Source organism: Neodiprion virginianus, chromosome 1 (genome assembly GCF_021901495.1).
Source record: "Neodiprion virginianus isolate iyNeoVirg1 chromosome 1, iyNeoVirg1.1, whole genome shotgun sequence".
Classification (NCBI taxonomy): domain Eukaryota; kingdom Metazoa; phylum Arthropoda; class Insecta; order Hymenoptera; family Diprionidae; genus Neodiprion; species Neodiprion virginianus.
In genome coordinates this window covers 30,645,442-30,658,977 of record NC_060877.1, presented here as the reverse complement: position 1 = coordinate 30,658,977, position 13,536 = coordinate 30,645,442, and the positions used below count along the sequence as shown (strand labels likewise).

At 35.1% G+C, this 13,536-nt stretch overlaps 1 protein-coding gene across 20 annotated transcripts in view; it reads left to right on the top strand.

Moving 5' to 3' along the window:
- The window catches only part of LOC124310448 (kinesin-like protein unc-104), a 44,679-nt gene that overhangs the window by 25,753 nt on the left and 5,390 nt on the right, over positions 1–13,536 (top strand). For 2 of the 20 annotated variants that reach the window (XM_046774411.1, XM_046774410.1), the window contains exons 3-26: positions 1,125–1,207; positions 1,454–1,532; positions 1,645–1,990; positions 2,112–2,367; positions 2,650–2,652; positions 2,755–2,912; positions 3,015–3,154; positions 3,712–3,750; positions 5,111–5,251; positions 5,366–5,812; positions 5,903–6,120; positions 6,222–6,339; positions 7,569–7,741; positions 7,867–8,045; positions 8,972–9,109; positions 10,070–10,207; positions 10,294–10,412; positions 10,590–10,968; positions 11,130–11,223; positions 11,371–11,486; positions 11,557–12,100; positions 12,221–12,410; positions 12,623–12,870; positions 12,989–13,291. In XM_046774411.1, the coding sequence (XP_046630367.1) occupies positions 1,125–1,207; positions 1,454–1,532; positions 1,645–1,990; positions 2,112–2,367; positions 2,650–2,652; positions 2,755–2,912; positions 3,015–3,154; positions 3,712–3,750; positions 5,111–5,251; positions 5,366–5,812; positions 5,903–6,120; positions 6,222–6,339; positions 7,569–7,741; positions 7,867–8,045; positions 8,972–9,109; positions 10,070–10,207; positions 10,294–10,412; positions 10,590–10,968; positions 11,130–11,223; positions 11,371–11,486; positions 11,557–12,100; positions 12,221–12,410; positions 12,623–12,870; positions 12,989–13,291 (4,649 nt within the window). The remainder of the gene's footprint in view (positions 1–1,124; positions 1,208–1,453; positions 1,533–1,644; positions 1,991–2,111; positions 2,368–2,649; positions 2,653–2,754; positions 2,913–3,014; positions 3,155–3,711; positions 3,751–5,110; positions 5,252–5,365; positions 5,813–5,902; positions 6,121–6,221; positions 6,340–7,568; positions 7,742–7,866; positions 8,046–8,971; positions 9,110–10,069; positions 10,208–10,293; positions 10,413–10,589; positions 10,969–11,129; positions 11,224–11,370; positions 11,487–11,556; positions 12,101–12,220; positions 12,411–12,622; positions 12,871–12,988; positions 13,292–13,536) is intronic. The other 18 variants (XM_046774414.1, XM_046774419.1, XM_046774418.1 and 15 more) reach the window with 18 other exon arrangements.

Sequence of the window (13,536 nt, the reverse complement as noted above, 5' to 3'; positions counted from 1 at the left end):
ATACTTTTTATATGCGGAAATCTTGCATTTAAATATTTTCATCATCCTAACGTTTCCAACGGCATCGTCGTCCTTTGTGCATCGCTGAATGAGACTGAAACATCGATGTTATTGTTCGAGATTTCATTATGCGTCGTTCAAACCTTGGATTCTCTTGCACAACGCTTCTTTGTACAATAAGACTGAAAGCTATAACGAAATAACTGCCAAGCGAGTGTAAATAAAGGAGTTTTGTGTACCATTACTGCTTGGCGATCCGCCCCGTCCGCCATACTGCTTTTTAACCCCCTACCCCCCCAAGCTTGTCGGTATTTTGCGAAGCCCATTCGCATCTCAGCTTATTGTTAGAGTGATCCCGCGTCTGACCGTTCACAACGCTCGCTACTTCAAGTCCGTCTGATCGTAACGCGGCTCTACTACTAGGCTGCGGCTGACCACGATTACTCTACCACTTACTACTCGTCTGATCGAGCGCGGCTTTATCACTAAGAACTTGTGTCAGACCCATACTTTTCTCACTACTCATCTTGACGAGGATTTATTGCTCCATGTAATACGATGCTGCGATTAGCTCGATCGATTCTTTGTTTTTTTTTTTTATTTTTTTTATCTTTTCAATGAATGGAAGAAGCGAAGAAACTTCTTTGTTAACTACGTTTGTCTTTCTGTAGAAGACCAAAGTATATCGCATCGTTTTCATTCGCATGAAAACATCAAAGCATTGTTTTGTACACACCTGTGTTATACGTATACATACCGTCATATGGGATTAAGAACCTCATCGATCCGTTAGCCCAACTCCGCTGCTTTCTATGCAGATACTAAGTATACAACGGGTTTTTACGCTTACTAAATATAAAGAGCGCACGAATTATTTTAGCATAATTGATATTTACAAAGGTACGCGCTCTGTAAATTAGCTTAAACGTAACGTAATTTTGTTTCTGTATACGTCGCGTAACGGTCGCCCTTAAATTTGGTAATCCGAATGAAGTAATAAATACTGCAATGTCATGTATATTGAAACTTTCATGTCGGACTGTCAAGTTTTCATTTGACAAAAATCATGTATATATGTAAATATTCACTTGATTTTAATTTTCTTCATTTCTTTTTCTCTACAGCCATTATAAATCCGAAGGCACCACCCGGTACCAAAGATGCTATCAAAAGCTTCAATTACGATTACTCCTATTTTTCTATGGACGTGAGTAATAATTACACACCAAATATTTATATATAATATTTTAAATTCCAGCAGCGAAACTGTACCCCAACAATTTTCCGATAGTTTATTGATGCTCCTTTTTTAACGTTTTTGGTTTATTCCTTAAAAGTCATGTCAGATTTTTTCTCGTAATAAAGCAAATATCGATACAATATTTGTATGAGTATCGTATTATTTTAATTGTAGAAATATACGATAGATTGTTTTCTTCTTTTGGAATTACAGCCGAACGATGAAAACTACTCGTCACAAATAATGGTATATAAGGATATTGGAGAGGAGATGTTGCAGCATGCATTCGAGGGTGAGAACCACGTTTTCTCGCATACGAATTACTGTTATAATTTGAATATTGAATATGAGAATAATTAAGTACCAGGGATGTGGATGTATAATATTTCCATTTGCCCTTCTAGGATACAACGTGTGTATCTTTGCTTATGGTCAAACTGGCGCGGGAAAATCCTACACGATGATGGGGAAGCAAGAAGAGGGCCAGGAAGGAATTATTCCACAAATATGTGACGATCTGTTCAGAAAAATCAGCAGAAATTCAAGTGATCACCTCAAATACTCCGTTGAAGTGAGCTACATGGAAATATATTGCGAACGAGTGCGTGACTTGCTTAATCCTAAAAACAAAGGAAATTTACGTGTCAGAGAACATCCACTCTTGGGTCCTTATGTTGAAGATTTATCTAAGTTAGCAGTGATGTCTTATCAAGATATTCATGACCTTATTGACGAAGGCAATAAAGCCAGGTTTGTTATTGATTGTTATTACAGAAAATCTTTTTTTTTTGTCTGCACATAGTAATTTTTACTCTCTCAAATTTCAAGTAGATCATGTTTACGAAATTTTTTGTATTCTGCCGTTCTACAGAACCGTTGCGGCAACAAACATGAACGAAACATCCAGCAGATCCCACGCAGTGTTCACAATATTTTTTACACAACAAAGACACGATAGTACAACAGATTTAATCACAGAGAAAGTCAGCAAAATTTCACTGGTTGACTTGGCTGGCTCTGAAAGAGCAGATTCTACCGGTGCAAAAGGCACAAGGCTCAAAGAAGGTGCCAATATCAATAAAAGTTTGACTACTCTGGGAAAAGTTATCAGTGCATTAGCTGAAATTGTGAGTACTTGCCATTTAATCTGTTACATGTATGTCTAATACTATAGTGTACAAAACTTAGTTTACTCCAAAGTTTCCGAAAATCTGTACTAGATTTTTCGATCCAATAACTAAGAGTGAATCCAAGATTTTTTTCGGAAAGGTTTGTTTTTGTTATCTCTTTACCTCTTCAAAAAGGGGTCTGTACTTCTAGATTAGGAAAAAAATATTTTTCATTGCATAAGTGACATGCAGCATTAACGATTTGACTTATTTTACAATCTTATCACATTGGATTTTCAGGCGGTAAGTCTGCGAAATGAAATTTCATCATACAATCAGTATTCTTTAATTGAGTAATCTTTTACTATCAAGCCTAATACGTATTAATTGGAAATTAAATTTTAGGCAACGAAGAAGAAGAAGAAAGCAGACTTTATTCCATACAGAGATTCGGTTTTGACATGGTTACTCCGTGAAAATCTTGGTGGAAATTCTAAGACCGCTATGATTGCAGCTGTTAGCCCAGCCGACATTAATTACGATGAAACTCTTTCCACATTGAGGTAATGATTACTGGATTCTAGTACCTTTAACAAGAATTTTCAAAAGACTATAATTATTCTGTGATAGCAAGTTAAATGTATAATTCGCATTATTTTTTGTAGATATGCAGACAGAGCAAAACAGATTGTCTGCAAAGCTGTTGTCAATGAGGATGCTAATGCTAAGCTTATTAGAGAATTGAAAGAAGAAATTCAGAAGCTGCGAGAGCTTCTGAAACAGGAGGGCATCGACGTACAAGAAGGTAAATTGATTAATAATTTTCTCTGATAGATTCATGAATCCTCTAGTGTACATACTGCTCTACTAACAAGATTCTTCAATTGGAAGTAAAGAAATGGTAAAAGAAAAGTATTGACGAAATTCATTCATTTACTTTACAGCATTGCTATTCTTCTCCTTGAACATATATATATATATATATGAAGTACCGCTTTCCCTTCAATCCAGTAACATTGATTGACTTTTTATTTCATTACTAAATCTATAATTATTGGACATAATAAGAACTCAAATTTCACACGACATCCGAAGTTACGTATGAAAAATAAAACAATGGATTGATGCAATCTTCTAAAAAATTTTTCCTGTTGTATCTAATAGTCAGCACTCTTCTTGATAAGTGGCACATAATTTATATTTAACATATTTCAATGCATTTTCGTTCGATACATTTGCTTCCAGTTGAACTCCTAAAATTTCTGTATCATAATTAAGATCAGACTTTCAAATAATCCCTCCAAGAGGTAGGCACGCCATAACATAGTGTTATTTTGTTTGTCCCTTTTGTGCTCGACGTAGGGCCAGATGGTAAAGTCACTTATGAAAAGAAAGAACCTAGTAAGTAACCCAATAACCACATCCGATCACCTTCCGCCTGAGTCAGCTTTCACAGCCAAGCTACATTCTCGTGTTCTGACTGCTTCGGCTGCATCTTACATTTGTTTGTAAAACAAACTTTTATTTCATTCCAATATCGTAAAATCCAGATTGTAAACAATCCATAGCTAAAAGCTGTTGGGACGAACGCCCTTTACTGCCCGTATAGAAAAGTTCAAATCAAGTATTCCAACTATTTAGTAATATAGGAAATCTTCCGCTCATAAGTAATCACCTTGTAATTATGATTTGCATTGCACATAAATTTAAAACGTGTTGAAGAATCAAGGAAAAATTTGAAAAGCCTTGATAGTTGTAATGAAATCATATGGTTTGACAGTAGGTATTCTTTACAGGTAACATCAATTCCTTGCCCTCAGAATATACAGAAAGTTTATTTTTCTATTATCATACTAATTTTTTCATTCTGTATGTCTATCTTACATATCATCTTGTTTACTTACATTTTGAAATGAAATTAGACTATTTCTTTGGGCACCTCTTAGAGACGTTGGAACATCATGATTACCTCCCACGAATACTGGTAATGTCGATTACTAGTGATTGATGGTAATCGGAAAAAAACTGTAAAAAGAACATTTCATTTAGAACTCATAGCGATTTTGCATATGCTTTAGCTTAACCCAACTTCTGTCTCATGTTAAGTGTCTGCCTTTTGTCCCTTTATAAAAAATTGAGATCAAATTGCTTTACTCCCACTAAAACATTGCATGGCAGATTTTTAATGCACTATGCCAATCAAATTGGTTAGTGTTGTGGATGTTTCACACCGGGCACTATCATGTTATCTGTAGATTCATAGGATTGATAAAAAATGATGTGACAGGATTATTTGTATATACAGTTCTCGGTTTGAAATTGCCCTTATAGGCTTTCAGTGTTTTGTAATCAGTGGTATCAACTCCAAGTCTAGATAACTAATTAAATTTAAAATGACTGCATCTTCGTTGCTTTTACAGTGAAACACACAGATTTCAGACATTGTAATACATACACAGAATATTTCACCTTGAATGAAACTTTTTAAACATTCATAATTCATTGATTGCGAACCGGAGATATCCAAAGATTACATATGTAAACTTGAAGCATTTCAGCATTCAGATGTGGAATACACATAAGCGGAGAATCCAGTATTAATGATGAGTTGTGAATAGTTTGTGTAGTTATATCAATAACAATTGATGTTGATGTTCAAAACCTCTGAGAAGTTGATACCAGTGTATTACTTACTAATGATATAAACCGTACTTTATTGTTAGGAATATTGTCATTTCTGTAAAATCGTTTCTGTGCTTAGGAGATGAACCACAAACGATGAAAACTTCTAAAAGGGAGGACGATATTAAAGAAACAAGACAACGAGTGCCATCACATCCCGCATCTGCCATTGCCGAAGAGGCTGTTGACCAGCTACAAGCTAGTGAGAAACTTATAGCTGGTAAGTTATATACTTCTATAAGTTCTGAATTTACACTTATCTGAATATATTATATAGGTAATATGATGAGAAGTTGATGTCAATATTGTTTTAATTTTTGTTTTATAAAATCAGAATTGAACGAGACTTGGGAGGATAAATTGAAAAGAACAGAATCAATACGTCTACAAAGAGAAGCTGTGTTTGCTGAAATGGGTGTAGCCGTAAAAGAAGATGGCATGACCGTTGGTGTATTTTCACCAAAAAAGACACCGCATTTAGTAAATCTCAATGAAGATCCATTCATGTCCGAGTGTCTCATTTACTACATTAAAGATGGCTTCACAAGAATTGGTTCTGCCGAAGCAAATATCCCACAGGATATACAACTTTGTGGACCACATATTTTGAGTGAACATTGTGTATTTGAGAATCACGAGGGTATTATCACATTGATGCCAAAGAAAGGAGCACTAATATACGTCAATGGCCGCGAGATCACAGAGCCAATCGTTCTCAAAACTGGATCTCGAGTAATCTTGGGCAAGAATCACGTGTTTAGATTCAACCACCCTGATCAAGGTATTGTTTTTTTTTTTTATGATGTCGATGATAATTTCAATTTATTTCTGCTTGATTCTTTTCAATACAATATTCACGAATTCATCAAAGTGCGTTCGTTCAAAGTGCGGGAGCGGCGTGAGAAAAGTTCACCAGCTGAAACTCCCGGCAATGGTGAAACTGTGGATTGGAATTTCGCACAGATTGAACTGCTTGAGAAACAAGGTATTGACTTGAAAGCTGAGATGGAAAAGAGACTATTAGTCCTTGAGGAACAATTCCGCAAGGAGAAAGAAGAAGCAGATCAGCTCTTTGAGGAACAAAGGAAGGTGTGTTTTACAGAATAATCTACAAAGTTAGACTTGAATATATTTCATGAAGTAACAAAAAATTAACTGACGATACCTATTTTTTTCCAACCAATCGACAGAATTACGAGGCTCGAATTGATGCTCTACAAAAGCAGGTTGAAGAGCAGAGCATGACAATGTCTATGTACAGTAGTTACACACCAGAAGATTTCAATAACATTGAAGAAGATATCTTTGGTGAGTATAACATTATTATCAAAATTTTAATCACGATAATCAATTAATAATGAGTTGATGAGTGAAATCAAAGATTAAGTAAAAAAAAAAGACCGCTGAAATTTATTTTGCTTACGATCACCGAAATTTAGGTTACTATGTACGACATTTTACACGGGATAATCATAGAGTTTAAGTGCTGAAGAATTTACAAGATTCACAGATTAGTTGCCCTATTTCTAAATATTCTTAATAATTTATTTCTTGAAACGTGCTCGCAAACTTTCTTTATTGGAATAATCTTTTAAATTGCATGATTACCAGTAATGTGTAGTTGAATCCTAGCAAATTCTCTTTATTAAAAATATGTAACAAAAATTAAAAACCCTATACGTATGAAGCATGACTTAGTTCCTTGCATATATCATACCCTGATAGGTAAAGCCCAAAGATCTGATTGTGAAATTGCATTATTTGTATTCAGTTTGAAATTTCAATTCCATTCAATTTTATCCACATATTCATTTCATAAACTTAGTTCACGTGAGTCATGTTCAGAATTTTAACATATCTTTTAATCATGCCTTGCATTCATTTTATCACCATCAATCACTACATTTGAGAGCACTATATGAAATGAGGTATAAAGCTATGTTTTCACTCTCACATCAATTTATGCTGCATGCAAAACTCATTGATAATTTTTACTCTTCCACAAATTGATACTAATATGATACTATAACCAAAATATTCAAGTGTGTCTCAGGAAAAAATTTAATCATGTATAATGTATGTACATGACCTATTTACACGCTTTTCTTAACTACGCTTAGCTTAGTGATTGATGAAATCAAATCACATCGATTATTTGTCAGATAATTTACGGAATTAGATTGAATGTATGAATATATATGTTTATAGGTATATACATCAGGATTTGCGAATACAACACACTTGATTATTAATAAGTAGTGACACGTAGTGGAACTGATTTCTTAAAGGCGCTTGCAGCACATTTGTTAAATGACAATTCACACGTTTCATAGCATTTGGTTCAATCTATGTCATGAATTATTAAATATAATGATCTTGAATTTGAAATAGATTATCTTACTAATCAAAGAAATAGCCATTGAACTAAATTTACTAAATTGCATCAAAGTGTTGCTTACTCCTTTAAAAATGTCTTTGGGAAATACCTAACGCTTGGCTTTTCTGACTGTGTTGCCTGGTGATGGCTTGCATTTCAGTCAACCCCTTATTTGACGCAGAGAGCAACTGGAGTGAGCGCGAATTCCAGCTAGCAGCATGGGCATTTCGCAAATGGAAATATCATCAGTTTACCAGTCTTCGAGATGACTTGTGGGGTAACGCAATTTTCCTCAAGGAAGCTAACGCCATTTCCGTAGAACTTAAGAAAAAGGTCAGTACATAAATTAGATTTTCATCATGTAAATTAATTAATTTCCAATAAATAACAATGACGTGCTTTATTTTCTACATCACCATATAAAATTATTTAGTAATCCTACTTGTTTTACCCTCCAGGTTCAGTTTCAGTTCACACTTCTGACAGACACATTATATTCACCATTACCAGTTGACTTGTTACCAGCTATAGAGGATGAAGATGATGATGAGAGGCCTTTTCCTCGTACTATCGTGGCTGTTGAGGTCCAAGACACGAAAAATGGTGCTACACATTACTGGACTCTTGATAAGCTAAGGTTAGTGAAAAGAAACTTCAATTTTTTAAATTAGAGTTTGTGACTATTGTCATGAACATTTAAATCCTTATGTAGAAAGTTTTTGTAGTTGTAAGCCCATCAGCTCAAAGGCAAAAGATAAATAGGATACGTTTCGTACGATGAACAATACGTTTGATGCAAATTATTGAAGGAAACATAATTAACTTATGCATAATTTACTACTTATAATGAATATCCGTATTTTAGTAGTTAGATAAACGTCGAAAATGTCTTCGAAGTTTTAAATTCTACTGTACTATGATTCATACTATATTCATTGTAAATTTTGGAATGTATATTCTATATTGCTAAAGAAAACTTTGGTGCAGATTTTTGTCTGTTAAAACAATTTAGATTTAATATTGCAAATACATTTCCAAGTCATAGTTTGATTTTTGCATTATCTGAAATTGCCTGAGTCATTACTAATGTGTATAGTGTAGCTTACCCTTCAATGTGGTACTGGATATAGTAGCGCTGTAAGAGAGGATAAACGTTGAACATACAGTTCATCATTAGGATAGAGGCTTTGCCGAAAATTGTAGGCGAGGTGGCAGTTCATATTCAGTGGCATTCCCGTTATTGCAGATAAAACACTGAAACGTTCTTGTTTTTTCTGAAATTATTTCTACAGTGACACATGACAATTACAAAGCATTGAACTATCATAATATTTCCTATGTTAACAGATTGACTGTTAAATTGTACCTAAGAAACTTTGAGCTACACATGGAAGTAAAAAATTTTAGGAAATCGTGACACTGAAGTTTCAATTAGTTTTTCATAGAGGTCTAATCGTAGTTTTTTATTCATTTAAGTAAAATTACATCAAATGACAGCGATTGATTGATTATAACGCATGACTATGAACAGCCACTAACAGGGGTATAAATGTTGACTTGTAGACAGCGCTTGGAGTTGATGCGACACATATACAATGAAGACTTGAGTCCCAGCACTCCGGAGGCCAAAGAGGATTTTTTCCCATGCCTTACAGTCTGCTCTAATCAGAAGTTCTCGCTCGCAAATCTTTTGCCTTCGAGGTTGGTGCTCAGTCACGCGACACTCTTTCCATCGTTTCATTCTCTACGCATAAAAGAGTAAATCCTGCTGCATTATTACATTTTACACATTAAATTCATTCTATCAATGTATGATAGCTTGAATCATCTTTAGCTTAGTTCGAGTGCAGCATGGCCAGTATACGTGCAAACGCTTTTGAAAGTCAAAGTGGTAATTAGTCATACTGTGGTAAAACTTCAGAGAATTTCAATCACATCAAATGTACCTATATATTCAATATTTTTGCATAACCAATGGTACTGCTCCATCATTTCTATTCAATCAACATATTAAAGACGAGTAAATATGAGATATAACATGTATTGACTACGTCGCATTACCTTGACTTTCGGGGGCCACAGATTTTATTATTTATTCAATTTTTTTTTGTTTTTAACAGCATACTTGTGAGATATCAATTGGCTGAAATTCTTTAAATATAGTACATGTATCCCCAGTATACAATTACAATACTAATTTTTTCAAATTCAACAAAACTTTGACGATATCTCCATTCATTTCAGGAATTCAAAACGTTTCATTCATATTGGATCAATATTCATTGTGTATGAGACTTTCCTTTTGAAACGCATATTTTGACCACACAGTATGGTATTGAATTTTCCTATAACTTCTTCAAGTAATCTTGCAACATAAGAATGAACATAAGCTGATGTAACATGTTCTATTATTCTCTGATTTTTGATTGGAAATTCCCGTACCATCCTTTCAAATTTATTCTATTTTGCAGCAAACTCTGCTGTCATGTACAGTCAGAGTTTTCTTGCATTTCTACTTAAGGTGGAGCTTGCATAATGAAGGGAAAACATTGTCATTTGTTTTAGACCACAAGCTTTCCTTAGTGTACAAGCATTATAGTGCATGGCTTGTGGTGTAACTTGTATTTGACATATCTAAGTAAACGCGTATCTCTTCAATAGGCAAAGGCTGGAATTAATGCGAGAAATGTATCACAACGAAGCTGAGTTGTCGCCAACTTCGCCAGACTATAACATTGAAACCATTACCGGTGGTGATCCCTTCTATGATAGATTCCCATGGTTCCGGATGGTTGGAAGGTAACGCCATACATACCCAGTCATTGTACCAGATGGATAGAAATCTTGATAAAATTTTATAACTACAATACTTCTTATCAATTTAGATCCTTCATATACTTGAGCAATCTTATGTACCCTGTACCACTTATTCACAAAGTTGCTATTGTAAATGAAAAAGGAGATGTAAAGGGATACTTAAGAGTTGCTGTTCAAGCTGTTATCGGTACGTAAAACTTTACTCTATTGATGGATATGCAAGAAGTGTCCATATAAAATATATTATTGGCTTTCTTTATCTGAATACAATTTTAAATACATAGTATATTTGGAAATCTGGATATGTAATTAGTTTTTTTCCGTTCACATATAACAGTGTGTTTCTAATGGATCCTTTTTCTAGAAGAGGAAAACAGCGAATATTCAAGTGGTGTCAGACAGTCTGCTCGTATATCATTTGAAGATGATCTCTTTGGTAACCACAGATATAACAAACGAAATACCCTTCTCACACAAACTCTTGAAAAGAATCAGCAAAACCTTTTACAAGAAGAACGTGTGGTCGAAGGATCAACCGATGTGAAAGATTCTAAGGAGGGTAAGGATGACGAAGAAGTCGGCGATGCTGATAGTGGAAGAGGTGATAGTTCCGTATCTAGCGATATGAAAGAGGAAGAATTGCCGGACCATCTCCAAGCTGGAGTTGAATTTACCTTTAGAGTGACGGTACTCCAAGCAATGGGAATTTCTACAGAATATGCAGACATTTTCTGTCAATTCAAGTGAGTTTTGCAACGCGCCATACCAGGGTTGATTCAAATTTTATCCTAATTATAGTTCGAAAAATTTAAGCAAGTGACAAATGCACAAATTTATAACAACATTTTGAATTTGACTACTTACAATTAGGATAATCTACATTCATATCACATTCAATTTTCAGCTTTTTGCATAGACATGACGAAGCTTTCTCAACAGAACCTGTTAAAAATGCTGGTAAAGGAAATCCACCGTTGGGATTCTATCATGTACAGAACGTAAGTATCTCTGTCTTCCAAAATGGCAACATTGGGACTAAATGAATTACAAAATGAATTTTGAATGAGGGAACGGAAGTGTAGTGCCATGATGAATCCCGTTTTGTGTTGTACAAATCCAAATTTTATATATTTTCAATTCAACAGATAACAGTGACGGTCACCAAATCTTTCTTGGAATATCTGAAAACTCAACCTATTGTATTCGAAGTATTTGGTCATTATCAACAGCATCCATTACACAAAGATGCCAAATTGGAATAGTAAGTTGTTTGCTACTTAAAATTTACACAATGAATGATACTCGTCATTTTACATGTCTTATTTTTGCAGCAGTGCTAGGCAGCCACCAAAAAGGATGCTCCCACCATCTATTCCCATCAGTCAACCAGTTCGTTCGCCAAAGTTTGGCAGCGTATTACCGTCACCTAGCACATCGCATGTTCATGCCAAATATGATGTTCTAGTGTGGTTCGAAATTTGTGAACTTGCCCCTAATGGAGAATACGTACCCTCAGTAGTTGACCATAGCGATGATTTACCTTGCCGCGGATTATTTTTACTTCATCAAGGAATCCAACGTCGTATTCGTATTACGATTGTTCACGAACATGCATCTGAACTTCGATGGAAAGATGTGAGAGAACTTGTCGTAGGACGTATTCGCAACACACCTGAACCCGAAGAAGAGGATAATGATTCTTCAGTATTATCTCTTGGTCTCTTCCCTGGAGAATATTTGGAAATTCCGGGAGATGATAGATGCATGTTTAGATTTGAGGCTGCCTGGGACAGCTCTTTGCACAATTCAGCATTATTAAACAGAGTAACATCCTACGGAGAACAAATCTTTATGACCATTTCGGCTTACTTAGAAGTAAGTTTAATTTTTTATTTTTGATCTACACAAGTCTGAACTATTTATCTTCTACTATTAGTAAAGTTCAAAGTACTACTGCCATATCCATATTTAAATATATTTTCAATGTTGCACTAGCTTGAAAACTGTGGCAGACCAGCTATTATAACGAAGGATCTCAGTATGATCATCTACGGACGGGATGCAAGAGTCGGCCCACGATCTCTGAAGCATTTGTTTAGTGGTCACTATCGAAATCAAGAAGCTAACAGGCTCAGTGGTGTCTACGAGTTGGTTTTACGACGTGCATCTGAAGCAGGTAGCCCAGGTTTGTCTGTTCTGCCCTTAGTGTAGACACCTATCCATTTCCCACTGTTGATGGAGATAAAAATTTCATACTTGTTATTAGTTGAATTCTGAACTAGCGAATTTCCATCAACATTATGCACGAGTATAGTGTCCCACCATATTTGCTTGGCAAAATCTTGACAAAGTACTAATTTTATAATGCAACCATGATTTAACTATTTTATGCTACAGGAGTACAAAGACGACAACGTAGAGTACTAGATACAAGTTCTACTTACGTTAGGGGTGAAGAAAACCTCCATGGATGGAGACCACGTGGTGATAGCTTGATTTTTGATCATCAATGGGAACTGGAAAAGCTTACTAGACTTGAAGAAGTAGAACGAGTTCGGCACACACTTTTACTCAGAGAAAGACTTGGAATTGATAAAGTTCCATTTTGCAATAAAACGGCACATGATTTTACCAAAAGTGAAAAAGTAAGTTTGCAAGAATTAATGTTGAAAATCTCCAAACCATTGCAATTTCGTGTAGTTTCTGAGATTTTTGTGTAGCTGTTCAAGTGGCAATCAAACAATTTAATGACATAATTTCCAGGAGGTCTGCAATATGGTGGCAAAAGCCACTAATGAACCACATGCTAGCCCAATAAAACTCAAAAAATCTGCAAGCAAGGATGTCTATGAGCCTTGGGAAATGACAGACCGAGAGCGAGAACTTGCTACTAAATGTGTAAAGTTAATACAGGGAAGAATTCCCAGCAAAGAGCCAATCGTTTTGTCAGATGTTTCACCTGGCGAGGATGCCATAACTGAGATGTCTACATCCATGATTTCATCGGTCATGTCTACATCATCACAAGAGTCAGTATATCAACACAAATGTGACGGTTTTAAACAGGTAACGCTCACTGTATGTCTCAATCATCGCTTGTGGTTGTTCTTATTATATTATTTGCTGCTAAATGTGCAGCGTGCTAATTTCCGCCACTATAAGTTGCATGCAGCAACAAATCATCGAATAGTGATCAATTTTTATATATGTGCTCGTTCTCTCATTATGTGACATACCTTGACTATACAAAATATTATATATTATAAGTGGATCAGGGTCCTGTTCAAATTTTTTGTTTTATTTCATTGTTC